Source organism: Polypterus senegalus, chromosome 7, assembly GCF_016835505.1.
Source record: "Polypterus senegalus isolate Bchr_013 chromosome 7, ASM1683550v1, whole genome shotgun sequence".
NCBI lineage: Eukaryota > Metazoa > Chordata > Cladistia > Polypteriformes > Polypteridae > Polypterus > Polypterus senegalus.
Window position 1 is genome coordinate 156165849 of NC_053160.1, and position 13281 is coordinate 156179129.

At 41.0% G+C, this 13281-nt stretch overlaps 1 protein-coding gene across 2 annotated transcripts in view; it reads right to left on the reverse strand.

Moving 5' to 3' along the window:
• epb41l4a (erythrocyte membrane protein band 4.1 like 4A) overlaps positions 1–13281 on the reverse strand; it is a 486901-nt gene that overhangs the window by 36105 nt on the left and 437515 nt on the right. For both annotated transcript variants that reach the window (XM_039759425.1, XM_039759424.1), the window contains exon 16: positions 10865–10978. In XM_039759425.1, the coding sequence (XP_039615359.1) occupies positions 10865–10978 (114 nt within the window). The remainder of the gene's footprint in view (positions 1–10864; positions 10979–13281) is intronic.

A 13281-nucleotide genomic window follows, 5' to 3' on the forward strand; every position in this document is an offset into this window, starting at 1 on the left:
ATTCAGTCAAATGCTGCAAAACTGATAGGATGACACAGTAGAGCCAAAACATACTGTGCCAGCAAACCAAGGGCTTTTCAACACAAAGTAGTGGAATGTTCTTCAAAGACCAAGTCACTTATCTGACCTCAACCCAACTGGACAAACATTTCACTTGGTGAAGACAAAACTGATGTCAGAAAGTCCTACGAACAAGCGGCAACTGAAGAGAGTTGCAGTAAAGGCCTACAAAGTATCTGTAGGGTGGACACCCAGCACTTGGAGAAGGCCAAGGGTTCAAGACTTCAGGCAGTCATTGGCATAAAGCATTTTTAACCAAATATTGAAAATGATCATTATATTTATGATTATGTTAATTTGTCCAAATACTTTTGAGCCCCTGAAAATAGGGGGCATATATAAAAATGTCTGTCATTTTTAAACAGCTCATACAATATTTTTGTTAAACCCCTTGAATTAAATCTATATCTATACTAAATCTAAGCCTATACTTTAATTACATCTTGATTACTTTGTTTCTAATCCATGTAGTGATGTGCTGAGCCAAAATGATGAAAATCATGTTACTGTCCAAATACAGACCTGACAGTATGTATCATATGTATAAATGGCTGACACCTCTGTCCAAGCTGATATGCATTGCATTATTTTTTCAGGTGGAGCACAGGCTGTTGAAGTGATTTGCCTATGTTTGACACAATGAAGTTGAGGCAGGACTGTATCAAGTGTCACACAGGCGCATCTGAGGGTTGCCTTCCAAGCTCTCTCAAAGTACCACCCCAAAGCAAGAGGGGGCACTGTCACTAACTTTACTACCTGTTTCTACCTTGACAGCTCAGAGAAAATGCCCACTGACTGCAATTGACTCTGCCCTTCTGAGGGAGTTCCTGTAAAGCTGCGTTACCCAAATGAAGCTGTCTGACATGGACCAGTGCTAATTGCAAAGATGAAGCTCCATGGACAAGAAAGAGACGCTCTGATGAGCACTGTTCTGTTTAAAGAGTGAGGCATCTGCCTATGTTTTCAGTTTGCAGTGCTATTGTGTGTATTTTTATTTTGGAAGTCCCAAAATTCCAACATTTCTTCCTTGAACCCGGGTTTCACTACCGTTCAACCACACAGGATGGTGTGGTAAAGAAAGTATTTACAGGGAGGCCAGAAGGATGCTGCTTGAGTAGCAGGCCCAGGAGAGATGGACAGACAACATGGTGGACAGCTTATGGAAGTTGTGAATCTATACTAATAAAAGGCAAAGCCCTCACTGACTCACTCATCACTAATTCTCCAACTTCCCGTGTAGGTAGAAGGCTGAAATTTGGCAGGCTCATTCCTTACAGCTTACTTACAAAACTTAAGCAGGTTTCATTTCGAAATTCTATGCGTAACGGTCATAACTGAATCCTACTTATGTACATACAGTGGTGTGAAAAACTATTTGCCCCCTTCCTGATTTCTTATTCTTTTGCACGTTTGTCACACAAAATGTTTCTGATCATCAAACACATTTAACCATTAGTCAAATATAACACAAGTAAACACAAAATGCAGTTTTTAAATGATGGTTTTATTATTTAGGGAGAAAAAAATTCCAAACCTACATGGCCCTGTGTGAAAAAGTAATTGCCCCCTCAACCTAATAACTGTTTGGGCCACCCTTAGCAGCAATAACTGCAATCAAGCGTTTGTGATAACTTGCAATGAGTCTTTACAGCTCTGGAGGAATTTTGGCACACTCATCTTTGCAGAATTGTTGTAATTCAGCTTTATTTGAGGGTTTTCTAGCATGAACCGCCTTTTTAAGGTCATGCCATAGCATCTCAATTGGATTCAGGTCAGGACTTTGACTAGGCCACTCCAAAGTCTTCATTTTGTTTTTCTTCAGCAATTCAGAGGTGGATTTGCTGGTGTGTTTTGGGTCATTGTCCTGTTGCAGCACCCAAGATCGCTTCAGCTTGAGTTGACGAACAGATGGCCGGACATTCTCCTTCAGGATTTTTGATAGACAGTAGAATTCATGGTTCCATCTATCACATCAAGCCTTCCAGGTCCTGAAGCAGCAAAACAACCCCAGACCATCACACTACCACCACCATATTTTACTGTTGGTATGATGTTCTTTTTCTGAAATGCTGTGTTCCTTTTACGCCAGATGTAACGAGACATTTGCCTTCCAAAAAGTTCAACTTTTGTCTCATCAGTCCACAAGGTATTTTCCCCAAAGTATTGGCAATCATTGAGATGTTTCTTAGCAAAATTGAGACGAGCCCTAATGTTCTTTTGCTTAACAGTGGTTTGCATCTTGGAAATCTGCCATGCAGGCCGTTTTTGCCCAGTCTCTTTCTTATGGTGGAGTCGTGAACACTGACCTTAATTGAGGCAAGTGAGGCCTGCAGTTCTTTTAGACGTTGTCCTGGGGTCTTTTGTGACCTGTCGGTTGAGTCGTCTCTGCGCTCTTGGGGTAATTTTGGTCGGCCGGCCACTCCTGGGAAGGTTCACCACTGTTCCATGTTTTTGTCATTTGTAGATAATGGCTCTCACTGTGGTTCGCTGGAGTCCCAAAGCTTTAGAAATGGCTTTATAACCTTTACCAGACTGATAGATCTCAATTACTTCTGTTCTCATTTGTTCCTGAATTTCTTTGGATCTTGGCATGATGTCTAGCTTTTGAGGTGCTTTTGGTCTACTTCTCTGTGTCAGGCAGCTCCTATTTAAGTGATTTCTTGATTGAAACAGGTGTGGCAGTAATCAGGCCTGGGGTGGCTACGGAAATTGAACTCAGGTGTGATACACCACAGTTAGGTTATTATTTAACAAGGGGGCAATTACTTTTTCACACAGGGCCATGTAGGTTTGGATTTTTTTTCTCCCTAAATAATAAAAACCATCATTTAAAAACTGCATTTTGTGTTTACTTGTGTTACATTTGACTAATGGCTAAATGTGTTTGATGATCAGAAACATTTTGTGTGACAAACATGCAAAAGAATAAGAAATCAGGAAGGGGGCAAATAGTTTTTCACACCACTGTATATACGGCCATAGCCTGCAGCTCGGTCGCCGTGTGAGGCAGAGTTGCATCCCCTATCACCACGCCTCCCACGTAGTTGGCTGCCTGCCTATAAAAGGCCGTCCGTCAGCAGCAATCCAATAGACACGCTGCCGCTATAAGGCGTTTGTCATGCCTAAGACGAATACCATATTCGCGAGATACAAATTTAGTGAGAAGATGCAACATATAAACGAGACTTTTGATCACTTTGAAACGGAGTTAAAATTGCTGGTGAAGGACTGTGCTTATGTAAACGAAGATGAGATGGTCAGGAATAGAATAGTGTTTGGCACAAACTCGGCAGAAGTGCGAGAGAAACTTTTAAGTGCCGGGTCTGAGCTAACATTAAATAAAGCCGTGGACATCGCAAGATCACATGAGATAGCACAACCACAGCTGAGAACCTTCGATGCATGTACTCTGAGCGGCTCATGTGAACAGACTGTGAACGCAGTACGCAGACAACAAGCAAGACCTCCAAAGAGCGCTGAACAAAAAACGCATTACACAATTGACAAGGCAGCAAAAGAATATGAAGCGTGTGACGCATACAAGCATATTCATAAGTGCAGTTACTGCGGAAACAAAGCACACGGTGGAAAAAGTCAATATCCAGCTAAAGGAAGACAGTGTAAAAAATGTGGTAAATTGAACCACTTTGCTAAAGTTTGCAGGACTGGGAAAGGTAAACCCGTGCATGCAGTGTGTGATGTCTCAGATAAAGAGGAAGACGAGCAGTTTATTGATGCAGCAAGAAAGGAACAATCCTCTGAATCTGAACAAGCCTTTGTAGACATATCAATAGGAAAGCAAAGTGTAAAGCTTAAGTTTAAATTAAGTTCATATACACGCTGCTGCTAAATATTCACAGGCAAATCCACAACTTAATACCGGGAATGCCTGTTAAACATCAAGTAAAACAAGTAGCGATTTGGGTAGTGAACATTTCGATGAATGAAACCTGTTATCTTTACAACGGTTGATAAACACGGAATGTAACTTGAACACAACACATCCTCTAAATATGAACCTGATTGAAAGAAATAATGATAATCAAATCCTTGATGACAGCAACACTCATAACAGTCACAAAACAATTACATTGACAATTATGTTACATTATTTTTAAAATGTTTTCGTTTCTTTTTCATAACTTCTTTAATGCACTGCTTCTCCGCTGCGAAGTGCTGGTATTTTGCTAGTTAAAAGATAAAGGACTGGAGCAGCTGACAGGGAACACTGGGTTGGACCTGTTTGGGAGACCAAGACCCTTCATGAACCGTAGAGCAGAATAGTAAGACAGGATGTAACCTTGTAGTTTAATATCCAGTGACTCTTCCACTACACCATACTGTCTGCAAGTCTGTGCTCTCTCCTTAACCAAGCACACTATTTACTGTTATAGTGTGCACTCATGGATTTATTCTACTGTAACTTGTTTCAATAAAAATAAATACATGATCATTTTTTTTGTTCAATAACATTTTGTAATGTCCTCACTGGCCTTGTAAAGTCCTTGACGTTTATAGTGCTTGTCATCAAATGCTCTTTATGAAAAGCACTATAAACGTGACTGGCAGAGCTCATCTCCAGTAGCAGGTACACCCCAGGTTTTAGTTCATTATTGGCAGGATCAGCTCCACTACTTAAAAACCCAGACAGGCATAAAGGAGAACTTTTCTGTTTAAAAAATAATAAACAATTTCACATATTGCCTCTTTTCCTAGAGTGCTTCTCCAGCCCAATTCCACCAAGATATAATTACACTTCCATGCAGGTTACTAGAGTGTATAATTAACTGTATGGTAGCTATTATCCAAAGGTGTGATACTCAAATTCTTTTCAGTCAGCATGTGTCTGTTGTTCCAGTGTAAAGCACTGTATATGGACATACAGCTCACTTTTACTGTAACAACAAAGTATGAGCCTGTTTATCAAAGTAAAGATCTTTGAGCGTGACGTTGATGAAGAGTACACTTGCCATTATCAATTTACAGATGACATGCCTTTCATGCTTCAAAAATCTCTCATGTATTTTCATGCACCCAACCGTTGGGGGGGGGATGCTTCCTGTTGTATCCGTCCACATTAATGCAAGTTTTGCAATGAATTTTTCAAAGTCTAGCAAAACTAAAAAAATATGAACAAAATGTGTGATATGAAATGCTATTGGTTCTCCAGTAGATGGCGGAAGAGAGCTTTAACAATAAAGCTAGAAACAATGAAAAGTGCAGTAAGGAAGCACACTTCCTAAATAAGGGTGTTAAAATAACATAAAGGGATATGGAGTATAGGTTTAAATATATATTCAATGTTGTGCGTGAATTTTAATTTTAATGACTTTACCTTTAATGTTTATCTTTTTTACAGGCTTTAGCAACACTTCTAACATCAGGCCAAAAACATCTTTTAATTGGATAAAATGAGGAATATTTTGTTAAGGCACAGATGGTAGAGGGGTAGACTGCAGCGATTCAGTTTAGCAGTTTTACAAAGGTAAGTATATACTGCATGAGTTGATTAGTAGTACGCTGGCAAAACCTCTGATGAAGTTCTTACTTTTACTCCGTTTACATTTCCATTATTTTTATTGACTTGACACCTTTACCCAAGGTGACTTACAGGATCAGAATTCATGCCAATTGCTTACATTTGAAGCACCAGCTGGATAAGTGAATTGTTTGGGTTGGCACAGTAAATCAGACAGAGGAACTGAATTGGCAGTCCGGGGGTTTAAACTGCACTGCTTGTAGGCACAACACCGCACCACCTGCCATAGCCACCTAATGTTGAACGCCTGATTTGTGTCAAACTTACTCCTTCACCGGACACTTCACTATTAACTCATTAAGCAATGGATAGACATAGGTGGTTTCTATTTATGTTAATCGGTTTCTGTGCAATTTAACACATCTGTACCTTCATATGTGATAGTTCTGTATTTAGTGAGTGATATAATCTATTCTTGCAATTTGCCTTGAGGGTTGTTGTGGCACTCTGTGCCTGAACTTGGTGAGGACTGCTGTGCAAGAACAAATTATATTGTATTATTATATTGTTATTTCTGAGAGTGGCCATCTTTAGTGAATGTGTGGTGGTTGTACTGGCAAAAGAATGGCTGCTTCGGCATCATCAAGGAGAATCCTAGACATTAGTGGTGGAGGTGGAAGTGGTCCCCAATTGTCTACTGTATGTAGAGTGCTTTGAGTCTCTAGAAAAGTCCTACATCTATCTATCTATCTATCTATCTATCTATCTATCTATTATATAGTGCCTTTCACATCTATCTATCTATCTATCTATCTGTTATATAGTGCCTCTCATGTCTATCTATCTATCTATCTATCTATCTATCTATCTATCTATCTATCTATCTATCTATCTGTTATATAGTGCCTCTCATGTCTATCTATCTATCTATCTATCTATCTATCTATCTATCTATCTATCTATCTATCTGTCTGTCTGTCTGTCTGTCTGTCTATCTGTCTGTGTAGTAAGTGGACTGGAGGTTTTAAGCTAACTCCGTGTGAGTGAACATGGGTGTGTGACTGTGTGTAACTGATGATGGTCTGCTGTACTGCTCCTGGTTGATTCTTGTTCCTCCCTCATGCTGTATGCAGCAGGGATAGGTTTTGCTTTGCATGTCTTGTATGACTATGGCCAGTGATTGAAGACTTGACTGCAGATGTGTCCCTGAATCTTTTAGGGAGTATGTGTTTCAAATAAAGGCAGTCCTTATGCTCAAACATCTTTGGGACAGTTCTGAAGTTTTCTTTAACCTGGAAGTTTCCTATCATCCTCCTCAGATGGCCAACTTTCACACCCAGTCTTGCTTTCTACCATTTGTCACACCACTATCTATTTTACAAAGAACATTTTTCTCATATTCACTTATTTTTTATTGTTGAACATATGGCATTTGAATGCTATAGTGAAAAACAGTTAACATAATACAACAAACTCCAGTGGAGAGAATTATTTTGAAAGAGCAAGTGTACATCTCTCACAAGTCTGAAGTGAATTACTTGAGTCTGAGAACATTATGTTATGTTCAAGCAGGGCTAGGTTAGCAAGCACCAGCAAAAAAAACAAATCAACAAAAGTAAAAAGGAAAGTGGGAAACACAGTTTGGCAGCTGAATCTTCATTAGGTGTGTTGTAGTATGGAGAATTATGAGAGGGTATGAGAAATGAAGGTGGTGTGACAAATGGTAGAAAGCAAGACTGGGTGTGAAAGTTGGCCATCCGAGGAGGATGATAGGAAACTTCCAGGTTAAAGAAAACTTCAGAACTGTCCCAAAGATGTTTGAGCATAAGGACTGCCTTTATTTGAAACACATACTCCCTAAAAGATTCAGGGACACATCTGACTTCTGCAGTCAAGTCTTCAATCACTGGCCATAGTCATACAAGACATGCAAAGCAAAACCTATCCCTGCTGCATCCAGCATGAGGGAGGAACAAGAATCAACCAGGAGCAGTACAGCAGACCATCATCAGTTACACACAGTCACACACCCATGTTCACTCACACGGAGTTAGCTTAAAACCTCCAGTCCACTTACTACACAGACAGACAGACAGACAGACAGACAGACAGACAGACAGACAGACAGACAGACAGACAGACAGACAGACAGACAGACAGATAGATAGATAGATAGATAGATAGATAGATAGATATGAGAGGCACTATATAACATAGATAGATAGATAGATAGATAGATAGATAGATAGATAGATAGATAGATAGATAGATCTACCTATTCCGACACAAGCACAGCTTTGTGACTTGCACTGGTACCAAATCACGTTCATTACCTGTTGATTAAAACTCTTCAAATAGGGCTTTAGAAGTTAAACAGAGATGAATGAGGTTTGACTTGGAGACAATGAATGCCATGTGTTAATATTACAGGTAATGCGGATTTCTTCCAAAGTCAGTTACAGCATTAGGTGGTACTGTCATTGTATAAAATGGCATACAGATTTAATGAGTTTCCAGCCTTTCACTTTAATTTTATTGCATTGCTAGGAGCAATGCTAAAAAGAAAATGGATATTCTTTTCCTTTACAATTCAATTTTGATTCTGACAATATTTTAAATACTTCAATGTGGGCAAATGAATTGTGCCACACAGCTTGTAATCCACCAATCAATTTAGATTGGCAGCAGCTGGAGCCGATCCTGAAAGCATCCAGATAGGATTCAGTCTATCAATTGAAGGTAAGTACTTTCACGAATCTATATTAACATATACTGAGTGGTCTCCGATGCAGGATGGGTTTCTGTCCTGTGAGTGTTTCTAAAAAGAATGACACCACATCCTCACATCCTGGCCAACAGTAAAATTTGAAAAGAAGCGAATAACATGCACTGTAAATGAATCTATAAAACTATTATTTAATCTATGGTATCCAGTTAAAATTTAGAGGTAAATAAACACAGTGAGGCTTTCATATTAATGAAAATAAATACAAGGGTTAATTTTTGTGAGTGAAGGTCACCAGGATTGAGCTGAGCTGTGATATGAAAAACACGTTTTGTAGGATGGGGTGTAAGAAGTGAAGTTCAAATATGTGAAGCTGCTGATGGGCTCGGAATTCTATGTAAATTCAGTTAAACCTGAGTCAGATGATCTGTTTTACAGAGTTGAACTCGAATAACTCACGAGACAGCACTTTGCTGCCATCTACTGGATGAAATAACACAGAGCTACACAAAATCATAAATATTTTGATGCCTTCCACCACCGTATGATAACTCTATGGTATATACATCAATATGTATGAGTGGGGAAAAGCTTTCAACCAAAAACACAATGGCAAATGAAAAGCCGTAAAGCTAGTTTTAGACAAACCTAAAACTGAACCATTGCTCGAATCGAGCAATAGTGATGACAATGTGAATTGGACATCAGACGTTGGCACAGACAGTGTAACCGACACTTTTTCAGTAGATTCTAACCTGCCAAGTTTCGGTGATGTTTGTGTTTGTTGTTGGCTTCATACTACTGCTGACAATCCTACACCTCATCATTGCCCATTTACAGGTAACCCCTGTCTAAAGAAGTCACAATTATCTGGACAATTTATGATTTGTTGATGATAGTCTGGTGGAGAAAATAGTTCTTGAAACAAACCATTATGTTGAGCAGTGACAGAAATGTCAAGTAAACCATTCCCTGTCGCTGCGGAGGCTTTTCAGTCTCCTGATACTGTGGTTACACCACTCCAGAGTTGACACTTGTCCACAAACCAGTTTTTGCAGACACCCATTTTTGGCAAAGCTAGGAGTGTGTCATTCTTCACTTATTTCACAATTAACATTGACTATGATGAATCCAATTACCCAGCACTGAAACTGTACAAACTGTGGCAATCATCAAAAGTATGTAGAAGGTGTACAGTATGCTCCAAATTGTGACATAAGTACTGACAAAAGTTTCACGATTTACAAGAGAATTATATCGTACAGAACATCACATCCAAATGGGATGATTCAGTTTCAAGTTCTATATGGCGTGCAAAGCAAGTGTGTATATCTGGAACTCAATACTTTACACTGTTAAAGGAACCAAGTGAGATAGCAAATATAGTCAATATAGGGCCATTACGTCATCTGTGCTATCAATGGTGGACCCTTTGCTTGACCAGGGTTACTGTTTAACGATGGACAGTTTCTATACTTCTAACATTTTACCTCAAAGGAAAATCGATGCATACAGCACTATATGACCAAACTGCTACGAGACACCTGGTGGCCATGTGAACACGTCAAGCACCAGTTTGGTGCAGTAAGTAGCTGTGTGGCACAAAGGCAAAATGACTGTGATGAAGTGGAAGGAAAGAAAGATGTCTACCTCCGAAGCACTGTCAACAATGCAGCAACTGTCAATGTTCGTGTCAGCAGAAATGCGGTCCTCAATAAGCTATGCATTGGCGTAGCCTGCAATAACATGATGGACAGCATCGATTGTGCGGTTCAGGCACTGGGACAAACCTGTCTTTTGACATCTCCTCGAAAAGTGCCTATGTGCTTTAATGACCGTTTCAAAACATATCACAAAAAGCACGTAAAATAAATCTGCATCAGCACAGCAGTGGACACTAGACATACCTATCCTACTGTGTTGATGGTGACGTTTTGTTATATAAATGTTTCTGTTACACGTAATACCATTTTTTGTTGTTGAAAAAAATGAGTACTTTGGTGTAATTTTTCCAGAGGTAAACATAATGCTATGGAGGCTACTACTGAAAAGTTTACTTTTTTGCATCTGTAATGAAAAATGTGGACTATGTAAATCATGTGAAATAATGTAAAATGGGTACACTTTATTGTAGCTGAAGACTTTTTTCCTTAAAGTTTAATTAAGACAGTTTCTCCCCAATGATGAGCAAATACCCGAAAGGCTTCAAGGTAAGGTCCATGTCTGAATATCAGAGTTTGCTATCATGGTGTCAATAAGTGGCACCAGGTTGTATGCTGGTGAGATGTGCAAGTAAGACATGTCCTGTTCTCTGTGCACATGAGAATGAACTTGAACTTAAAACCTGGGACTTTGAAGGAACAGCACTGTACCAGCATACATAACAAAGATATGTGGACTAAAGGGGAACAAAAACATCAATTCAATAATATTTGTAATCACATAAATAATTTAAAATTGTATTTTTGTAACTGTGGCAGTCCTTTTAGACCACTTCTCATTTGGCTCTTCTGTGCAGTGTGCACATCAAAGGGGAGCAGCCCCCCATCAGGCTGCCTGGTCAGTTTAAGTAAAGACACTGAAGAGTTAAAAATGATTACCTGCGTCTTGGTGGCTGCACGGCTTCATTGTCACTCCCACCTGAAGGGGTCCGACGTCTAGGATTTGGGAATTTTGGAGATTTAGTACGATCATTTGAAGAATTATATAAACCACTGGAAAAAAAAGACAAATATTGTAATTTTAAAAGTATATGAATATCTCTTGCACCTACTAGGCTCACCAAAGGCAAACTATTACTATGTCACGAACCAAACTAAATTTGATTCATATTGACCTCTATAAAAAGGCAAGTCAAGGACTCTGTAACCTCACCTTGGAATAGGGAAACCGGGGTCATCATGGAGCCAGATCTTGGGGTGGGTCACTTCAGCAAGTGTGTGGTGGTTGGGCTTTTACAAGGGGAGCCACAAGGGTCTGGTGCATTGGGGCAGTCGAAGGCAGGTACCTCAGCAAACTGAAACTGACTGTAGGGGTAGTGACAGAAAGAACTAGATCATGAATACAAGTAGCAGAAATGAGGTCCTTCACAGGGTGTCTGGGCTCAGCCGTAGAGATAGGGCAAGAAAAGCAGACATTTGGAAGGAGCTCAAAGCAGAGCCGCTGCTCCTCCCCATCGAAAGGGGCCAGTTGAGGTGATTTGGGCATTTGATTAGGAGGAGGCCACGGGGAAAACAGAGGAAAAGCTGGGGACATGATATCTCTCGGCTGTCCTGGTAACGCCTCAGTATCCACCAGCAGGAGTTGGAGGAGGTGGCAGGGAACAGAGATGCCTGGGCATCTTTGACTACAGTGCATCCAGAAAGTATTCACAGTGCATCACTTTTTCCACATTTTTTTATGTTACAGCCTTATTCCAAAATGGATTAAATTCATTTTTTGCCTCAGAATTCTACACACAACACCCCATAATGACAACGTGAAAAAAGTTTACTTGAGGTTTTGCAAATTTATTAAAAATAAAAAAACTGAGAAAGCACATGTACATAAGTATTCACAGCCTTTGTCATGAAGCTCAAAATTGAGCTCAGGTGCATCCTGTTTCTCCTGATCATCCTTGAGATGTTTCTACAGCTTAATTGGAGTCCACCTGTGGTAAATTCAGTTGATTGGACATGATTTGGAAAGGCACACACCTGTCTATTGTGGCAGGCGGCTGGCATCCATGCCCAGCTGGGACGCCCCTGCACACTATATGCCGGGGGAGCAGCCCTGGACAGTGCAATACCTCCCCCTGGATGCTAGATGGCCATCCCCCCTGGGCTGGAATAGTGCCTCGGTTTCCCACTGGGCTACCTAGGAATTGGAGTTGGGGGCAGCCCTGTTGCGTCCCGCAGGTACCGCCAGGGGGTGCTGTGTTTGGGACTCCTAAGTCCGTGTGGGCAACAGATTCATCACACCTGGAAGTGCCGCCAGAACTCGGTGATCAAACACCTGGAGCACTTCCAGGTGACCTATAAAAGGAGCCAGTGACCACCACTTATCGGCCAGAGTCGGGTGGAGGAGGAGTGGTGATGCCAATGTAAGAGAAAAGTGCTTGAGCTATACTGGTGTTTGGGACTGTGTTGTGGCTGGGGGGATTACGGGGAAGACGTGCCCTCCAGCTGAAGAGAAATAAAAGTCTTTTTATTTTACACGTGCCTCCTGTGTTCAATCTGTGTCGGGTCAGGTGCTATATAGCACTTATCTTACACTATATAAGGTCCCACAATTGACAGTTCATGTCAGAGCACAAACCAAGCATGAAGTCAAAGGAATTGTCTGTAGACCTCCGAGACAGAATTGTCTCGAGGCACAAATCTGGGAAAGGTTACAGAAAAATTTCTGCTGCTTTGAAGGTCCCAATGAGCACAGTGGCCTCCATCATCCGTAAGTGGAAGAAGTTCAAAACCACCAGGACTCTTCCTAGAGCTGGCCGGCCATCTAAACTGAGCGATCGGGGGAGAAGGGCCTTAGTCATGGAGGTGACCAAGAACCCGATGGTCACTCTGTCAGAGCTCCAGAGGTCCTCTGTGGAGAGAGGAGAACCTTCCAGAAGGACAACCATCTCTGCACCAATTAGGCCTGTATGGTAGGGTGGCCAGACAGAAGCCACTCCTTAGTAAAAGGCACATGGCAGCCCGCCTGGAGTTTGCCAAAAGGCACCTGAAGGACTCTCAGACCATGAGAAACAAAATTCTCTGGTCTGATGAAACAAAGATTGAACTCTTTGATGTGAATGCCAGGCGTCACGTTTGGGGGAAACCAGGCACTGCTCATCACCAGGCCAATACCATCCCTACAGTGAAGCATGGTGGTGGCAGCATCATGCTTTGGGGATGTTTTGAAGCGGCAGGAACTGGGAGACTAGTCAGGATAAAGGGAAAGATGACTGCAGCAATGTACAGAGACATCCTGGATGAAAACCTGCTCCAGAGCGTTCTTGACCTCAGACTGGGGCGACGGTTCATCTTTCAGC